Genomic DNA, 18,965 nt, shown 5'->3' with positions numbered 1-18,965 from the left:
CCGCCATTTATGATGAAGGGGCCGCGCGGCTGTGACAAGCATGCCGCTCTCTGATTGACCGGCCGGCTCAAACGGTCCACGAGAGCCAGCGGCCCCCTCGGCACCTGCCTGAATGCCGGCAGAGAAGACAGCATTAGGGAGTAACGAGATATTTAGAATATATATATACTTTGTGGAGATGTAAATTCGGTGTGCCCCGGATTCTTCTCATGTAAAACAGTGCATCAAACGATTTACTCAAAATAATCATCATAGTCATCACAAACTCTGGCTATAAAAATGCCTTTAATAAAACCATGTCAAATAAAACGCTTATAAACTCGATCCACTCGTATCCACTCGAACTCTTGATACATTTTCATCCACACTTAAATAAATAAAGCCTCTTTAGCTAATACCATACCAACGAGGGGGTTGTGCTTGGTGTAAATATCTTTTGCATCTGGCGGTGTATTTCTTAGTGTCACACACCCTGTGTGCTGCCGCTACATTCTCAGTTCCTTCAGGACCACCTTAACCTGCGCCAGGTAGCGGTCGTATTCCTTCCTGTCCTCCTCCTCCTTCATCTCCATGGTCCTCTCCCCCACCATTGGCTCCTGGGAACACAACTCTCAGTAAAAGATCATCAGAAGCCATTGGCTACACGTGTATCGCTGTTATATAGTGTAATTTAAGTATCGATAGTACTGAACAGGTGTCCATTACACACATGCACACATGCAAACACGCACTTACATACATACGGACATACATAAGCAGGGTGCGATTTGCCGGTGGGGATGGTGGGGATTATCCCCCCCTCTGGTTTACACGTCCTACCCTCTGCTGAATTATTTTTATCCTCGGTGGGGATAAAAATTATCCCCCCCACCCAAAGTATTTTCACCATTACATCGTAATAATTAACCAAAATACACAGGGTCCGTCTTCATTTTGAAACATTTTAAAATGTTTCTCAAAATTATCCCCCCCTCTGGTTTTTTCACAAATCGCACCCTGTACATACATACATACATACATACATACACACACACACACACACACACACACACACACACACACACACATACATACATACATACAGTGCCTTGCAAAAGTATTCAGCTCCCTTGGCATTTTTCGTGTTTTGTTGCCTCACAACCTGGAATTAACATGGATTGTTTGAGGATTTGCATAATTTAATTTACACAACATGCCTACAACTTTGAAGATGTTTTTTTTTATTGTGAAGCAAACAACAAATAGGACAAAATGACAGAAAATGTCAATGTGCATAACTATTCACCCCCCTTAAGTCAATACTTTGTAGAGCCACCTTTTGCAGCGATCACAGCTCCAAGTCGCTTTGGATAAGTCTCTATGAGCTTGCCACATCTTACCACTGGGATTTTTGCCCATTCCTCCTTGCAAAACTGCTCCAGCTCCTTCAAGTTGGATGGTTTGCGCTTGTGAACAGCAATCTTTAAGTCTGACCAAGGGCGTCAGTTTGTTTTTAGAAGTGGTGGGGACAATAACCATAAGCTTGAGTGTGGTTTGAAAAGTGGTGGGTACCCTTATGTAAGCTATTCATCCATTCAACGCTGCATTAAAATATGCTCTGCAGTGTATTGTCAGGTGTTGAAAAACCAGTTTGTGTTTTGGCTTGTTTTGCAAAACGACGTTAGAAACACCAGGGTATTGGCGCTCGGGATTTCGGATATGTAATACTAATACACACAGGACAAAGAAAAGTGTTGGCAATTTAACACTTATCTTGACATCAACAAAGTTTACCAGACAATCAATTGCAGACTGTAAAGGGGGTAGGCTACGAAATGAAACGAGGTACTACTGAGCATCAGCCTTTTGAAGAAGAGCAAGGGTTGCTGGTCGCATAATGTTATGCTGCTTTAAAAAATTAAAAAAACAAGCACCCAGAGGAGAATTGCATGATCTGCCAAATCCTGACCACCAGTGAACACTCGCGAAGGACCAATTCACACTTCACTCGTTACATCATGAGCAAATTGCCCGCAAATAAAATCCCCTAGAGTTTAGATAATCACACAGCAGGTTATACGATATTTATGTCAGGATAGGCCTGAGCCTACCACTGGCTCCAAGTCCAACGTCAAATATTTCAATCAGACAAAACAACTCTAACCACATTGGCATAGCAATCGAACCGTGTGTAGCTGCTACTAGCTGCAATCTATATCTTGAGCACCAACCAGAATCAGATGATCACAATCGCTTAGGACCGTGGCGTGGGTAACCTAGCCAGGTCATCACGAGCAAACAAAACCAGCAGCAAAGTTTACGTAAACCAATTTCTTACCTTATGTGGCCCTCCACATGCAGGCTAGTTGATGTATCCATATTCCACGTTATCCAGTGTCACAAACATGCTTTTTACAGGAAGCAAAAGGACCGCCTATTTTCTGAATAAAAATTTCAATTTTGGCTGGCTGTCTTGAAACTTCTTTATTATAACGCTGTGTGTACAGACAGCCCACGTAGCCGCCTGCCCCCTCCCCCTCGCGATGATATAAAAACAACAAACATTCGCTATTATAAGGCTATTCAAGTGGATCCATAATGTCTAAGAGAAAAGCGGGAAGCGATATAAGATCCTTTTTCAGCAAGCAAAAATGCGCTGTAAGTTTAGAGAAATCTACAAATCAACTTGTTTTACGATGTTTGATATTAACTCGGTTAACTGCTAGTTCTCATCTACTGCTAACGATAACGGTCAGCTAGCAGTTACACTGCAGTTAGCTACATACCGGCTTTAGCTAGTCTATGCTTTGCCTACTACAAATTTGTCTTCCACTTTTATTGGTTGAGTCACGTGGAATACCTTTTGTACAGTAGCGATTGTTTCTAGTGTTCCTGTTGAATATATATCTCAAGTTAATTCCATGATATTGCGTTAGCCTTCGCAAGTATTAGAAGTCATAAAAGCTAGCCTTCCAAGTTCACGTTCTCTCATTTCACAATGTTCGATCTGTATGCGCCACCATGGGAATGCAGACTCATGTCATTTTACAACGCCATGTTTCTACAGTGGCTGACAGTCGACAAATCAAACGACTAGATACCAAATTGCGTTTTTCACACGTTTGAAATCTGCGGATTTACCACTAGATGTCCCTATATGATTATCCATACTATTCATAAGAAAAAACAGAATATACCCTAAAACTATGCAAAAAACAAGTACGATTTACCCCAAATCTATGCTAAAACGTTAAATAAAAACCAAACACAAGTGCCAATAAATGTTTGTTTTATTTATGAACCATCTGTCATCAGGAAAAGGAACCAAGTGCAACAGAACAAAACAAAGAAGTGCAGGGACCGGGAGCTGTGGAGGTGAGGGTCACATAAGGAAAACTTGAACATTCAGAAACTATAACATGAAACATTACTAACAAAGTTTAACATTTTCATAAGGAACCGGAACTGAGTGGAACAGAACTAAACAAAGAAGCTCAGGAACAGGGGGTTGAGAATGTAGAGGTGCAGCAGGTGAGGTTTCTAAAAAAAAATATATGCTATTGCACAATTTAAAACATACACTACAGACAATTATAGTGAAGTGGGCAGGGCTACAACTACAACAAATATTAAGTGCAATTATGAACAAAAAACATAAATAAAACATTTCAGGGAACTATTTAAAGAAATACTACCAAATTATCATCCATGTCACTGACTACATTACAGGAGGAGGTGCCTCAGCAGGAGGGACAACAGGATAACCCTTCCCAAACAGAGGAAGAGCTCAATACCCCTGAGGATATTTTAGTTTCCCCATACCAACCAGATGCACAGCTAATTGAGCCACAAACTCTGCCCAACCGCACTCTCCGATTCCAGGAGAGCTGGTTCAAAGACTACCCCTGGCTACATTACAGTTCTGAAATTAAAGGAGTTTTGTGTTTCTACTGTGTAAAGGCCTTTAAACATAATATTCCAACAATGGCCAGAAATACAGAACAAACCTTCATTTCCTTGGGGTTCAGGAACTGGAAGAAGGGTAGGGGGGCGTTCGACAAGCACACCAACAGTAAGGCACACATTGTTGCTGTAAACAAACACACACATACACACAACTCTGTCAGGATGCAACTTTGCAGCATCTCAGAAAAATCACAAACACACACACACACACACACGGCCCAAGTTCAGTGCTGCCACATTCTTAATTTTGGATTACAATACTCTTGGTAATGTTGTAATAATGTAGTAGGCTAATCAAACAGTTCAGTGTGGTTCAGAATAATTAATAAATAATCCATAATCCATTTCAAATACTTGTTTTCCTGATTCTTTACAATTCATAAAATAGTTAACCCGTCTTTGGTCATCAGTCAACAAACAACTAAGCTAAGGTTAGCATTTCGCTAAGCATTACTTTTCCTCCCGAGATCCCGCTAATGTTGTGTTATAAAGTAAAGGGAAACAACAAGATACCTATTCTTCCTCCACCTCTCTCGCTTCTCTGCTTGGTGTCGGGTATAGTTTGCCTCCCTCGCTCTGGTAACGTCACGTAGGCCTACCTCACGTGGAAAAAAAATAAACAAAGCTCCGAATACTGATTCAAGCTTCGAATACTATTTTTCCGAACGAGTATTCGAATAATTCGGGCCAGCCCTAAAACTGATAGCAGCTAATATTATTCACTTTCGCTCACTCCAAATTAGTTAACACTGTAACCGCAAACAATTAGCTACAACGTGGTCTTGCCTAGCTAGCATATGCTCGGAGGAAACATTATAAACGAACTGTTAGGAATAGTTACCTTGTACATTTTTGAGGAGTCGACTTTCTTGACGCTTGTCGTCTTCAATGCTGCTGCGAAGTGTGTGGAAAGCGTCTGTAAAACAACTATTAGGCTGCCTTCCAACTGCCAAGTGTAGTTGTAGGCCTGCTGGAATGACTAACCACAGGAGCTCGCGCGGCGCGGCGCGGCACTGAATGAGAGATACTGATGATCAGAATCCCGCCCCCTCATTTGCTCCACTCACAGCCAGCTGTTGTGCATGCTGTGACTTGTGAGGATGTCTTCGTGCGCGCCTATCGCATGATTTAGACTCGACGATTTCGGTTGAGTATGTGGGGAGATTTTTTTTTTTTTTTTCGGTCGCAAAAGTGGGGGGGACAAAATTCGTATTTTAGAAAGTGGGGGAGACATGTCCCCCCCGTCCCCCCGTAATCGACGCCTATGAGTCTGACCACAGATTTTCTATTGGATTGAGGTCTGGGCTTTGACTAGGCCATTCCAACACATTTACATGTTTCCCCTTAAACCACTCAAGTGTTGCTTTTGCAGTGTGTTTGGGGTCATTGTCCTGCTGGAAGGTGAACCTCCCTCCTAGCCTCAAATCACGCACAGAGTGCTACAGGTTTTGCTCAAGAACATCCCTGTATTTAGCACCATCCATCTTTCCCTCAACTCTGACCAGCTTCCCAGTCCCGGCTGCTGAAAAACATCCCCACAGCATGATGCTGCCACCACCATGTTTCACTGTGGGGATGTTGTTCTTTGGGTGATGCGATGTGTTGGGTTTGCGCCAGACATAGCGTTTTCTTTGATGGCCAAAAAGATACATTTTAGTCTCATCAGACCAGAGCACCTTCCTCCATACATTTTGGGAGTCTCCCACATGCCTTTTCGCAAACTTAAAACGTACCATTTTTTTTTTTTTGCTGAAAGTAATGGCTTTCTTCTGGCCACTCTGCCATAAAGCCCAACTCTATGGAGCGTACGGCTTATTGTCGTCCTATGTACAGATACTCCAGTCTCTGCTGTGGAACTCTGCAGCTCCTCCAGGGTTACCTTAGGTCTCTGTGCTGCCTCTCTTATTAATGCCCTCCTTGCCCTGTCCGTGAGTTTTGGTGGGCGGCCATCTCTTGGCAGGTTTGCTGTTGTGCCATGTTCTTTCCATTTGGTTATGATAGATTTGATGGTGCTCCTGGGGATCATCAAAGATTTGGATATTGACTTGTTTAGAGAGTTCCTTGGTTTTCATGGCAGTGTTTGGTTAGTGGTGCCTCTTGTTTAGGTGTTGCAGCCTCTTGGGCCTTTCGAAAAATGTGTGTATATGTACTGACAGATCATGTGACACTTAGATTGCACACAGGTAGACATCATTTCACTAATTATGTGACTTCTGAAGGTAATTGGTTGCACCAGAGCTTTTTATGGGCGTCATAACAAAGGGGGTGAATACATATGCACATGCCAAATTTCAGTTTTTTATTTTTAAAAAATAGTTTTATGTATATATTTTTCTCATTTCACTTCACCAACTTAGAATATTGTCTTCTGATCCATCACATAAAATTCAGATTAAAAAAATATTGAACTAAAGGCTGTCATGTAACAAAATAGGTAAAAAGCCAAGGGGGGTGAATACTTTTGCAAGGCGTTGTACATACACACAGCCCAGCCTCTCCCACTCACAAACCTAACTATCATGGCTGCATTCTCTTTGCCTCTCTTTGCGTCTCCATAACTTACTATTTTCCCTAACAATACCTTACCTACCTCTCTCGTGTAACATGTCTTCAATTGTGTTTAGAACAATAGATTGTTGATATTAAACTACCACTAGACTATATTATACCATCAGTCAGACTCACCATTTTCTTCCTTTGTTCTTCGGCCTCCATGCTGTTCTTCTCCTGCCCTCGCATCTCCTTCCTCTTCATGAAGTACAGCAGTCTCTCCACCTCCTTCTCTAAGTACTTCCCGATTTTTAGTTTCTGCAACGAGACAGATATTTGTGGCACTAAAGATGAAAAAAATACCAAATAAGGTCAAGACAGCACTCACAAAGATTTCTTATTGGAATGGCATGGAAGTTCAGGTTTGAAAGTGGTGGAACAACATGATCAAAGATATGCTTGCCAGGAATTTGGCACCCGTTTGCTCATTTAAAAATGTACAATGAACAGTTTATTTTTTGCTTCAGCATCAAACAGAAATACAATTGTACAGTTTAAAATATATTGCCAAATTACAGAACAGCTGAATAAGGCCCAGTGCCACTATAATGCAAAATTATTCAAATGTCTATAGCAGGGATGGGCCACTTTCATGATTAAGAGGGCACAATTTTTCATCATCACCATCAGAGGGCCACATGACTGCGCACTTCAAATAATCGGATATGAGAGAGCTACAAAATAATAACAAATATGAACAAAACGTGTATATACATGTCTGCTTCATTGGCGGCTGGTGATTAAATTTGTGTGTGGGGCGTAGTCATGGATGGATTAAAGGTACGGCTTACTTGATCAAGTTGTCTGTAAAAAAAATTTTTTTTTTAATTATCTGTGGGCCTCACTGAGTGAGGGTGCGGGCCACCAGTGACCCAAGCCTGGTCTATAGCATGTTTATACAAATTGCCATCAAAACAATTGAAACTAAACTTTCAAACATAAAGCAATCTACTGTATCACAATGATGTAAACAATATGGCAAACTGGACTTTATCGTCATCATAAACCAGCATAATGATTATATTCCCCCTGAACCGCCTCCATCTCCTAGGTTCTGTGTGGGGAGTGTCTTGCCTCATTGCTGCTAGGGTTATAGAGGGTCCATGGGATCTGAACCACATGGAGGGTCCCAAGGTCATCAGACAGAGCCAGGAAATGCAGCTTGGCTGTAAGCACATAAAGGGATGGGGCACATTACGTTTGAATATTTTTAAAGTTATCATCCTGGAGTTGTCCACTTTTTATGAATGGAGGTGTCCTTCAAATGTCTCTGTTAAAATAACCCACACAAAACAAGAGAAGAAGAAACAATGCAATGTAGTACCCCACGGTGGACCTCTTATCCGCGGTGGATATTATTCTCCTACCCTCATTCTTGAAGGCATAATAGATTTTTTGGCAGCAGCTACAAAAAGCCTTTGTTAAAAGAGTCAGCCAACTTAACTAAAATACAGTGGTGGGTAGAGTACTAAAAATCTATATTCAATTAAAAGTAAAATTACTTCCTTCAAAATCTACTTGAGTAAAAGTAAATATTCCAATTGGAAAACCTACTTGAGTAAGAGTAAATAAATACTTTGTAATATAAAGTTACATTTTTGTATTGGAGTGCTTGGATCAGTGAAAAAGTCATAACGTGTTTGAATGTGTGAGTGAGTGAGGGAGGGAGAGAAAGAGATGCACTCTTAAAACATTTCTTCAAGTTGCTTCATTGTGTGTATTGTTCATTAAACATACATAGGCCTACAACAATATGTACAAAAAAAAATGTAATTTCATTTCAAACAAATTTACACTAAGCTCTGTGCATGTGACAAAAGGCAAGAGCTTTGTGGGAACACAAACAATTAAACACAAACGAGACTGGCTTGGTTAGCTGATTGGCCAATCAGATTTGTCTTGACGTGATTGCGATCCAGCCTACGCATAGCATGCACGCACACTCACAGAGCCAGACAAAACAATGACGAACAAGTACCTAAGTGGTCTGCAGAATACAGTGTAACATAGTATCTTTAGAATTATATAAACCAATGGTTTTCAAACTGTGAGGCGCGCCTCCCCTGGGGGGCGCCAGAGTTCTTCAGGGGGGGCGTGACGTGAGAAAAAAAGAAACCAGAAAAAGTAACAAAAAAACAGACACAGCGCGTCGGCCCTATTCACTCACTTACTATTCCCTATATAGTGTTTATGATATAGAGCACTTTATAGGGAACGAACAAACAACAATTTGGACACTACGCTGAACATTTCTAAACGTCTTTTGCGTCAGTAAATGCGCCGGGTATTTGTGTGACGCAGACAGATGCGCCCACATCATGTAAACAAACCGGGCACCCACGAGGTAAGTTGGTGGTTGTATTGATGTTGAATGTTACATTTCCTTGATCAAGTTTTCTTTTATTAATTTAGAATGTTATGTTTTCTATGTTAAATCCCAAACAAATTGTTGACATTTCTAAACGAAAGCCGGAGACTCCATCATTAAATGTATACGTTTTCGTTATTATTCAGCTTCTTCTTCTCCTCCTCCGGAAAAACACGACCGCATTGCATTGTGGTATACGGGATTAACATGTAGGGAACATCGTATGTTCACTCAAATTTTGGGTATTTTAAGTATATTTTATAGTGCGTGAAATTTACCACTGAGAATTCAAACACCACTACAAAATGGCGAGCACCCTATATAGTGCACTATATCCGTGATGGGGAACAATTTCGAACACAGCTACGCAAACTCATTGCTCCCACTAAAGTTGAGGTGAGCTAAAAATGGAGGCTAAACTGGCAGTTTACAGATTAAGATGTTCAAATGTATTTCAAAAACGTTAAGCAAAAACATGCTTAGATAAAGATGTTAAAATGTGTTAAATGTGTTTAAAAACGCACAAAGATTTTTAGAATGTTTCAAAAATATGTTAAAATGTTTCAAAAATGTTTAAAATGTTTCAAAAAAATATGATCAGAGATGTTTAAAATGTGTAAAATATGATCAGAGATGTTTACAACATGATCAGATGTTTAAAATGTGTAAAATAATTAAAATATCTTTCAAAACACAGGGATTTAGAACATTTGTTTTGGGGGGGGGGGGCTCAGCTGAAATTTGTTCTCTGAGGGGGTCTCACTCTCTCATACTTTGAAAACCCCTGATATAAACTCTACGTGGACCGTAACCCCGCATCCCCTGGCGAAAATATCTTCCTGCGCGTCTGCATCCATTCGATTCTAGTCCTCAGTCCCAACGTAACGGTCTACTCGTCTCCTCGGCTATGGAATCGCAACAATGTTGCAACCTAGGGAGGGCGCGTATCTCGTGTAGGCTTGTATTACTGTGCGTTCACACCAAAAGCTGCGTTCACAACAAAAGCTGCGTTTTGAGCGATAAACGCCCATTCACTTTCTATAAGACATGAGCGATAAAGCGATAGGAGAGATAAAACGCTTGAGAGATAGCTTTAACTGAACGTTCTCAGCAAAAACTGTCAAAGATGCAAAATCGCCGAATAGCTCAAAACGCAACGCTGTCCAAAATATTTACAGCTCATATCGCGATTTTGCTTTTCATTTTAAAGGAGCCGCGCTTTTTGCCTACTACACGGTCGTAATTGAGGCAAGTGCTGGTGCTGATGCCGAGCCACAAAAACACAAGACAGTCATAAGTTTGGTCAATAGAAAAAGAATAATAGGCATAAATACATGAAACGCTGAATAACTAATTAATGGAGCGATTGGTTAGACGCTAGATTATAGCTTAGTTGATCGCTATCGTGTGTGTGTGTGTGTGTAGTATTGTGTATTATGGAAAAGATCCGCTCAAGGGGAGCATTTGTACCAGGCAGACACACGGCAAACTGACAAATCAGAAATAGATTTTTGTGCGGTATCTCCCTGCTTCTGAAATGCTCGCACATCTACACCCACCGCTCGTCCGCTGGTTTCCATCAGCATTCCACTCTGCGACCATCCCTGTTGCATAATGCGGATTGCGTATGCCCCCATACATTTTTGAAATCATGCTGGATGCTTTATTCTTTCTATGAGTTTTTTTTGTTAATGATCGGGCTATAATAAGACCACGTTAGCTATGTAATCGCGGACAAAAGGGGATAGTGGTTGGTGGAAACCGGGACATTTGAGCTCGGGACACGCAACCCAAAATCTCACGCACCATGATGAAGGAACAAAATGTGTGGTAGGAACTACGAACTAAAGTTCTCGCATATGTTAACCGGGACCCACGTCGGCGATAGACATCTACATTCCAATTGGCTCAGGGTCATTTACAGCCGAAACGCTACTAGCTCATTTGCATAGAGTTGAGCTGTTTTCAACTCTTATTTACAGCCTTACAGCTTTAAAGTTATCGTTTAAGCGTTTTATCGCTCCTATCGCTTTATCGCTCATGTCTAATAGAGAGTGAATGGGCGTTTATCGCTCAAAACGCTTTACAGCTTTTGGTGTGAACGCACAGTAAAGCTGTAAAGCTGTAAATGAGGGTTGAAAACAGCTCAACTCTATGCAAATGAGCTAGTAGCGTTTCGGCTGTAAATGACCGCCAGCCAATCGGAATGTAGATGTCTCTCGCCGGCGTGGGTCCCAGTTAACATACGCGAGAACTTTAGTTCCTAGTTCCTCATCATGGTGCGTGAGATTTTAAGTTGCGTGTCCCGAGCTCAAATGTCCCTGTTTCCAACAACCACTATCCCCTTCTCCGCGATTACATAGCCAACGTGGTCTTATTATAGCCCGATCATTAACTAAAAAACACATAGAAAGAACGAAGCATCCAGCATATGATTTCAACAATGTATGAGGGCATACGCAATCCGCATTATGCAACAGGGATGATCGCACAGTGGAATGCTGATGGAAACCAGCGGATGAGCGGTGGGTGGAAATGTGCGCGCATTTCAGAAGCAGGGAGATACCGCGCAAAAAATCTATTTCTAATTTGTCAGTTTGCCGTGTGTCTGTCTGGCACAAATGCTCCCATTGAGCGGATCTTTTCCATAATACACAATACTACACACACACACGCACGCACGCACGATAGCGATCAACTAAGCTATAATCTAGCATGTAAGCCATCGCTCCATTAATTAGTTATTCAGTGTTTCAAGTATTTATGCCTATTATTCTTTTTCTATTGATCAAACTTATGACTGTTTTGTGTTTTTGTGGCTCGGCATCAGCAGCAGCACTTGCCTCAACTACGAGCGTGTAGTAGGCAAAAAGCGAGGCTCCTTTAAATGGAAAAGCAAAATCGCAAGAGCGATATGAGCTGTAAATATTTTGGACAGCGTTGCGTTTTGAGCTATTCAACAATTTTGCATCTTTTACAGCTTTTGGAGTGAACGTGCAGTTACAGTCAAAGAAGATCGTGTCTTTATCAAAATACTCAATTTAATGAAGTCACAATGGAATATGTAATTGAGTAAAGAGTAGAATTTTAAATCAAATATTTACTTGAGTAAGAGTAAAATTACAGACTTAAAAAAGGAACGTGAAAAGTACTCGTTACCCGAATAATGTACTGTTTGACTCATTTGCGTTACTTGTAACGCGTTACTACCCATCACTGCTAAAATAATACCACAGGAAAATAACGCATGTCACTGCAATCTCTTTCCCTGATCAAATATGTTGGGGGTTGTGTCGCTTGGCAAAGTTTGTCATTTGACATCACTTGGCTAAATTTTAGAACCAGTGATTACAATCACTGGTTATATATATTTCAGCGTCTTCCCCTTCATGAGTCAAGCTGTTTCACAAATGCACACTAATATTTATTCAGTATTAATTAACCAACAGCAAATTAATAATTAATTAAGTATTTTTCAACCACATTGATGTAAATCCTCATCAGAACGCAGAATCGCTCAATCGTTTAGATTGTGCAAAGTATCACAGTCGACGCTGCACCCCATTGGAACTCACAGAAGAAGGGCTTGATGCAGGTGATGCTGTCTATGGTGATGTTCTGAACCTCTGAGGGCTCGTGGCTCTTCTCCAGCAGGTCCCACACCTCCATGCTGCCATCTGCCCGACCGATGAAGAGCACGGCCGGCCGCGTCAGGGACCAGTAGCCCACTGTGTATTTTGTCTCAGAACATGGAGACTGCATGAGCGCACCTTCCTGTGGATGTGTTGCATTCATGTCAAAATATGCCTTGCAGCAGTCAGAAGCATAACATCTACTCATTTGATAGCACCAACTACAGAAAATGAATTCAATTGAATACGATTGTATTTTTATAGTCCTTAATCACAGGTACTGTCTCAAATGGCTTACCAGGCCATATATTTATGACACCCCCCTGACCATAGAAGGGCGAGAAAAATCTCCCTCAATTAGCTTATTTACCACTGATTGTGTTATTTAGGGTTATCGATGTGTGCAATAAACCTGCAAATTTACTTTATTTACTATTTACTAATACTATAAAGTTACCAATAACCTTATAAGTGTTTGAAATGAAACTGGGAATTTGGTTCATTTGGTGCACTTTAATGATACATATACTAAAAAGTGAATGTTAAGAAAACTACATGTATGTATAGGCGGTTGAATGTTGTAAGAAGTTTTGATCTGGTTACCATGACTCCATCCTTCCATAGAGCGAAGGTCCAACCCCCCACAGTGAGAATAATATCTTTGAAGAAGGGAGACCGCTGCACTGTGTTTATAAAGCCGTCATGGGCTATGACATATGTCAATGGTTTGCAACCTGAATACAGAGACAGACAAATAGACAGACAAATAGGAAAAAGGGCAAAGACAGACAGACAGATAAGGTTATATTTGGCTAAATATAAGCAGTGTTAAATGTATGAGGAAGTGAGAGGGCATAAAAAAAAATAAAGCTTGCATGTCTCTGCTAGTCAGATCTTATGAATGCATAGATCTATGCTAGTCAGCTCTAATGAATACATGAATCCATGCTATTCAGCTCTAATAAATGCATTAATACATTTTAGTGAGCTCTAATTAATGCATTTTTCTAGGCAGGTCAGCTCTTATGAATGCATTTATCTATGCTCGTCTCCTGTCTGCCAGACAAGTTATCAAAAGGCTATTTCCCCTTACATCAGGATCAGCGTTCTCGTTGAGCCCCCGTCAGTACCCAGGCTCGCCTGGGGAAGCCAATGATCCTTCCAGCAGACTAAATTCTACAAGACGACGCCTGAGAGCCAAGCCAAAGAATCCTAGTCACTATCCTAAAGCCGAAAGCAGCAACAACGACCCGCCTCAAGAGCACCTAGCAGTTGGATCTGCTCTCTGAATACTACAACTGAATGTTGAAGGCCAAGAAAGATGCGCTGGAATTTCCGCAAAGCCAACTGGAAGAAATACAGCGAAACACTAGACCAGAGTGTTGTTACCATCCCACTACACAACATCACTGTAGACAAAGCATATTACCGTTTCTGCAGCGCCATCTATAAAGCTGCCCACAAAGCGATACGAAGAGGCTATCGCCCCCTCTACATCCCATGCCTGGATGGAGAAAGCGCTGCCATCCTACAAACCTACAAAACAACAGGGGACCCTGCGATAGCAGAACATCTCATTGAATCACTATCTTCAGCTTGGCAAAGGAAATGGGAGGAGACAGTAGCAGAGCTAAACTTCACCCACTCTAGCGGAAAATGCTGGCGCCTCATCCGCCGCCTAGGAGCCGCACAGAAACCCCCTACCGAAAGCCGACCCTCTGTCACACCAAACCAGGTTGCATCCCACCTACTCAATATTGCAAAAGCAGCAAAAGACAAGTCCACCAGAAGAGCTGTCGCAACAGAGCTAAGGACACTCCGATGAACAACTGGAAAGGAAAGAAACTCTGAGCCCTTCGAGGTGGCTGAACTGGAGAAGGTCCTGGCCCTAACAACTCACATTGAAAACGGCTTCGAGAAAAAACTGAAGACCGGGGCAGTGTTCCTTGACCTCAACACAGCATATGACACTGTGCGGCACAAAGGCCTCCTGCTAAAACTCACCAAAGAACTCCCTGCCTGGGCATCAGAAATCATCCAATCTCTGCTCTCCAACCGCAGGTTCAGAGTTCACCTTGGACAGAACAAGAGTGCATGGAGAAGGCAGAAGAATGGGCTCCCGCAAGGGTCAGCCTTAGACCCAACCTGTTCAACCTCTACACCCATCACCAAATCCCGCAAATTAATCTATGCAGAGGACATCTGTTTGACGATCCAAGCACCAGAAAAAATGGTAATGCCATAATGCAGAAGCCACAAGAGAACCCAACATCTATCTGAGCAGGACCAAACTGAAGTATGCCCCCACTCCAACCTACCTCGGAGTGACCGTTGACAGGACCCTATCCTTCAAAGAACACCTCAAAAGGACAGCAGCCGCGAGAACTGGCCTACTCTCCCCAGTATTCTTCTGGCGAACGTCCAGTCACTGGACAACAAGCTGGATGAACTCCGGAGCAGGATGGCGATTGAACGGGACATTAAGAACTGTAACATTATGGTTTTCATGGAGACTTGGCTCGACCCTTCGGCCCCAGACTACGCCATTGCTCCACACAGATTCTCTATTCGCCGCCAGGACAGGACAATAACATCGGGGAAGAGCAAGGGGGGAGGTGTCTGCTTCATGGTTAGTAACAAGTGGTGTTCAGACGTGGCGGTACATTCATCGGCCTGCTCTCCCACCTTAGAGCACCTCATGATCGGATGCCGGCCTTATTATTTGCCCAGGGAGTTTACATCGGTTGTGCTCACAGCGGTGTATATCCCACCGGACGCTGACACCAACCAAGCGCTGGACGAGCTGTATGGAGTTATCGACAGGACGGAGACCTCACGGCCCGAAGCTGCTTTCATTGTGGCCAGGGATTTTAATAAAGCCAACTTGAGGATAGTCCTGCCAAGATACCGCCAGCAGATCAGCTTTCCTACATGAGGCAGAAACACGTCAGTACTGCTTCTGCCTTCCTATAGGCAGAGACTCAAACGTGTGAGGCGGACCATTCAGCGTTGGTCCGACCAATCAGACTCTGCATCATGGGACTGTTTCAGCACTGCAGAGTGGGATGTGTTTAAGGAAGATAATTTAAACACACACACAGACTCGGTGATTTGCTACATCGGCAAATGCATTGATGACGTCGTGCCGCTGATTACTGTACGGACATTTCCCAATCAGAAGCCCTGGGTTAATGGAGAAGTTCGAGCCAAACTTAAGGCACGGACTGCCGCCTACAACTCAGGTGATTTGGAGGAGTACAGCAAGTCCAGGTATGCGCTCCGGAGAGCTATTAACAGTGCTAAGAGACAATACAGGGACAGAATGGAGTCTAACTTTGAGGGCTCCAACTCAAGACACATGTGGACCGTACTCAATAACAACAATAACAGACTGTGAAGGGACAACGAGTGTGACTGAGGAAGTGTCTCCATCCTTCCAGATGACCTTAACACCTACTTTGCACGTTATGAGAGCTACTCTCCGGCTGAGTTAGTACAGATGGACCAGGACCCCTGCACACTAGCAATAACAAGGGCAGATGTGTGCAAATCCTTCAAAAGGATTAATCCACACAAGGCCCCAGGTCCTGATTGCATCCCTGGCCGGGCTCTCAGGGTGTGTGCAGATCAGCTGGCAGGTGTGTTTACAGACATTTTCAACAAGTCACTGCTCCAGTCTGTGGTCCCCACATGTCTCAAAAAGTTCACCATCATTCTCATCCGCAAGAAGTCAAAAGCATCCTGCCTCAACGACGACCGCCCAGTAGCACTCACCTCCATCATCATGAAGTGCTTTGAGCGGTTAGTCAAATCATTCATCACCTCCTCCCTCCCTGACTCACTGAACCCCCTGCAGTTTTCATACAGGGCAAACAGGTCCACAGAGGACGCCATCGCCCTCACCCTCCACACTGCCCTCTCCCACCTGGACCAGAGGAACACATATGTGAGAATGCTGTTCATTGACTACAGTTCAGCATTCAACACCATTGTGCCCTCCAAGCTCGCTGTGAAGCTCAGTGACCTCGGGCTCAACACCGCACTTTGTGACTGGATCCTGAGCTTCCTGACGGGCAGACCCCAGGCAGTGCGGATAGGAAACGCCACATCATCCACCCTGACTCTCAACACTGGCGCACCCTAGGGCTGCGTGCTCAGCCCCTCCTCTACTCCCTGTTCACACATGACTGGGTGGCCACATACAGCTCCAACGTCATCGTCAAGTTTGCTGACGACACGACCGTCATCGGTCTGATCTGACGGCGACGAGACAGCGTACAGAGAGGAGGTGAGAGCCCTGACATCTTGGTGCCAGGACAACCTCCAAATCAACCTCAGCAAAACTAAGGAGCTGATTGTTGACTACAGGAAGCGATAGGGAGCCGAGCACGCCCCCATCACCATCAACAGGACGACAGTAGAGAGGCAGCAGCCTCAAGTTCCTCGGGGTCCACATCTGCGAGGACCTGACCTGGACTCACCACACCGATGCCATCACATAGACGGCAAGACAGCGGCTCTTCTTCCTCCGCAGGCTGCGGAGGTTCAACATGGACTCCAGGATACTCTGCAACTTCTACAGGTGCACCATAGAGAGTATCCTGACCGGCTGCACCACCGCCTGGTACGGCAGTTGCTCCGCCCTCAACCGTAAGACATTACAGAGGGTGGTGAAAGCTGCCCATCACATCACCGGGATGGAGCTGCCATCCATGGAGGACCTCTACACTCGCTGCAGGAAGAAGACTAACTGGATTATTAAAGACCCTCATCACCCCAGTAACAAACTGTTCCAGCTGCTCCCGTCTGGTAGACGCTACCGCAGCATCCGGTCTCGCACCACCAGACTCAGGGACAGTTTCATACCACGGGCCATAAGACTACTGAACTCCTGAGCTACTTAGCTCACCACTATGACACTTTGTAACTTGCCACTTTATACCAGTCGACATCTGGATAAACACGTCTGTTTACATTTTACATTTATTTAGTTTTGCATTTAGGTCTCTGCTCTCCTACTTGAGTTCCTCTTATACACTTACTTTTTTATTATTATTATTATATTTATTTTTACTATTTAAGTCTCAGCTCTTCTACTTGTGTTTCTCTTATACTTTTACTTTCTCTTATATTGCACTGTTGGAGGAGCCCAAGAATTGCATTGCCAGCGACTCTGCTCTGTAATTGTTGTGCATACGACAATAAAACCATCTTGAATCTTGAATCTTGAGCTAAGGTGAAGCCAGAAACAATCTCCTCAGCAAGCTTGCTGGCTCACTAAATGCAAGGGCACTAGCCCTTGCATTTTCTGCAGCTGAATATTGTGCCCCTGTTTGGTCCAGGTCATCCCATACACAACATGTGGACACCCAATTGAACTCAACAATGAGGACCATTACAGGAACAATCCGCTCAACCCCACTCCCCTGGCTCCCTGTCCTAGCCAACATAGCTCTTCCACACATCCGGCGAGTAGTTCTCACTCAAAGGATGTTCCAAAAAACCAAAGACTCCCCTCACCTTCCAATTCACATGGACTTTTTCAACCCACCCACTGCTCGACTTCCATCTAGGCGACCAATTTGGAAGAACCCAACACCAGCTGATCTCACCATTCAATCAGTTTGGAAAAAGGAATGGAAGTCCAAGGACGTCCCAAATAAACATCTGGTGTCAGACCCCACCCTACCGGTCCCTGGCATCAATCTACCAAGGAAGCAGTGGACGACACTAAATAGATTCAGGACTGGACATGGCCCCTGCTTGGCCAGCCTTCACAAATGGGGCAGCAACCCAACCCCACAGTGTGCTTGTGGAGAGCAGCAACCAATGCATCACATCATTGAAGCATGCCCTCTACAAAGACTTAAAGGAGGACTTGTCACCCTTCATACAGCAGATCAAGAGGCAACTGCGTGGCTAAAGGACTTTGCATTCGCTAAATAAATAGATCCTTTAGTACTCTTCACAGGACTTTAGTTGTTAGGCCCTCAAGCAGCCGGACTCCATGTTGTTGTTTCACACTGTTGAGCTATTACCAATCAGCACTTAATTGCAAAACAAATGTGATGGATGGATAAGCAACAGTGCTCCACACTACTGACTGAACAGCCTCCCAGAGTCATTATCTTTCTCCAGCTTCCAGTCAGTGTGGATCAGCTCCCCGTCCTGGATAGAGAAAAACATTAACAGTGATGTTGGTCAACTGTGCCATCACAAATGTATTTAATATTAAAAATAATTTATAAAATTAATTTATGAACTCAATGTTTTTTATAATTTATAATTTGTGGGGTTTTGTTTACTAACACATTAGTAAACTCATGTATTCTGTAAATATACAGTATGCGTTCCAACTGCGTATTGCTGTCTTTACAACCCGGTATCACGCATTCTGTGCTCATGCTCACGAAAATGAATCTATTTAATCGTGTCCCAGAGCATGATTGTCCGACTTTTTTGTGCTACAC

At 43.3% G+C, this 18,965-nt stretch overlaps 1 protein-coding gene across 1 annotated transcript in view; it reads right to left on the bottom strand.

Moving 5' to 3' along the window:
• Positions 1-485: 485 nt before the first annotated feature.
• The window catches only part of dnai3 (dynein axonemal intermediate chain 3), a gene marked incomplete at both ends in the record, with an annotated part of 84,928 nt that continues 66,448 nt past the window's right edge, over positions 486-18,965 (bottom strand). The window contains 6 exon segments of the mRNA XM_079739407.1: positions 486-596; positions 6,631-6,753; positions 7,570-7,661; positions 12,439-12,637; positions 13,099-13,229; positions 18,600-18,663. Coding sequence (XP_079595533.1) covers positions 486-596; positions 6,631-6,753; positions 7,570-7,661; positions 12,439-12,637; positions 13,099-13,229; positions 18,600-18,663 — 720 coding nt within the window.

This window comes from Pollachius pollachius, assembly GCF_949987615.1.
Source record: "Pollachius pollachius genome assembly, chromosome: 7".
Taxonomy (NCBI): Eukaryota; Metazoa; Chordata; class Actinopteri; order Gadiformes; family Gadidae; genus Pollachius; species Pollachius pollachius.
This window is presented reverse-complemented; position numbering and strand designations above follow the sequence as displayed.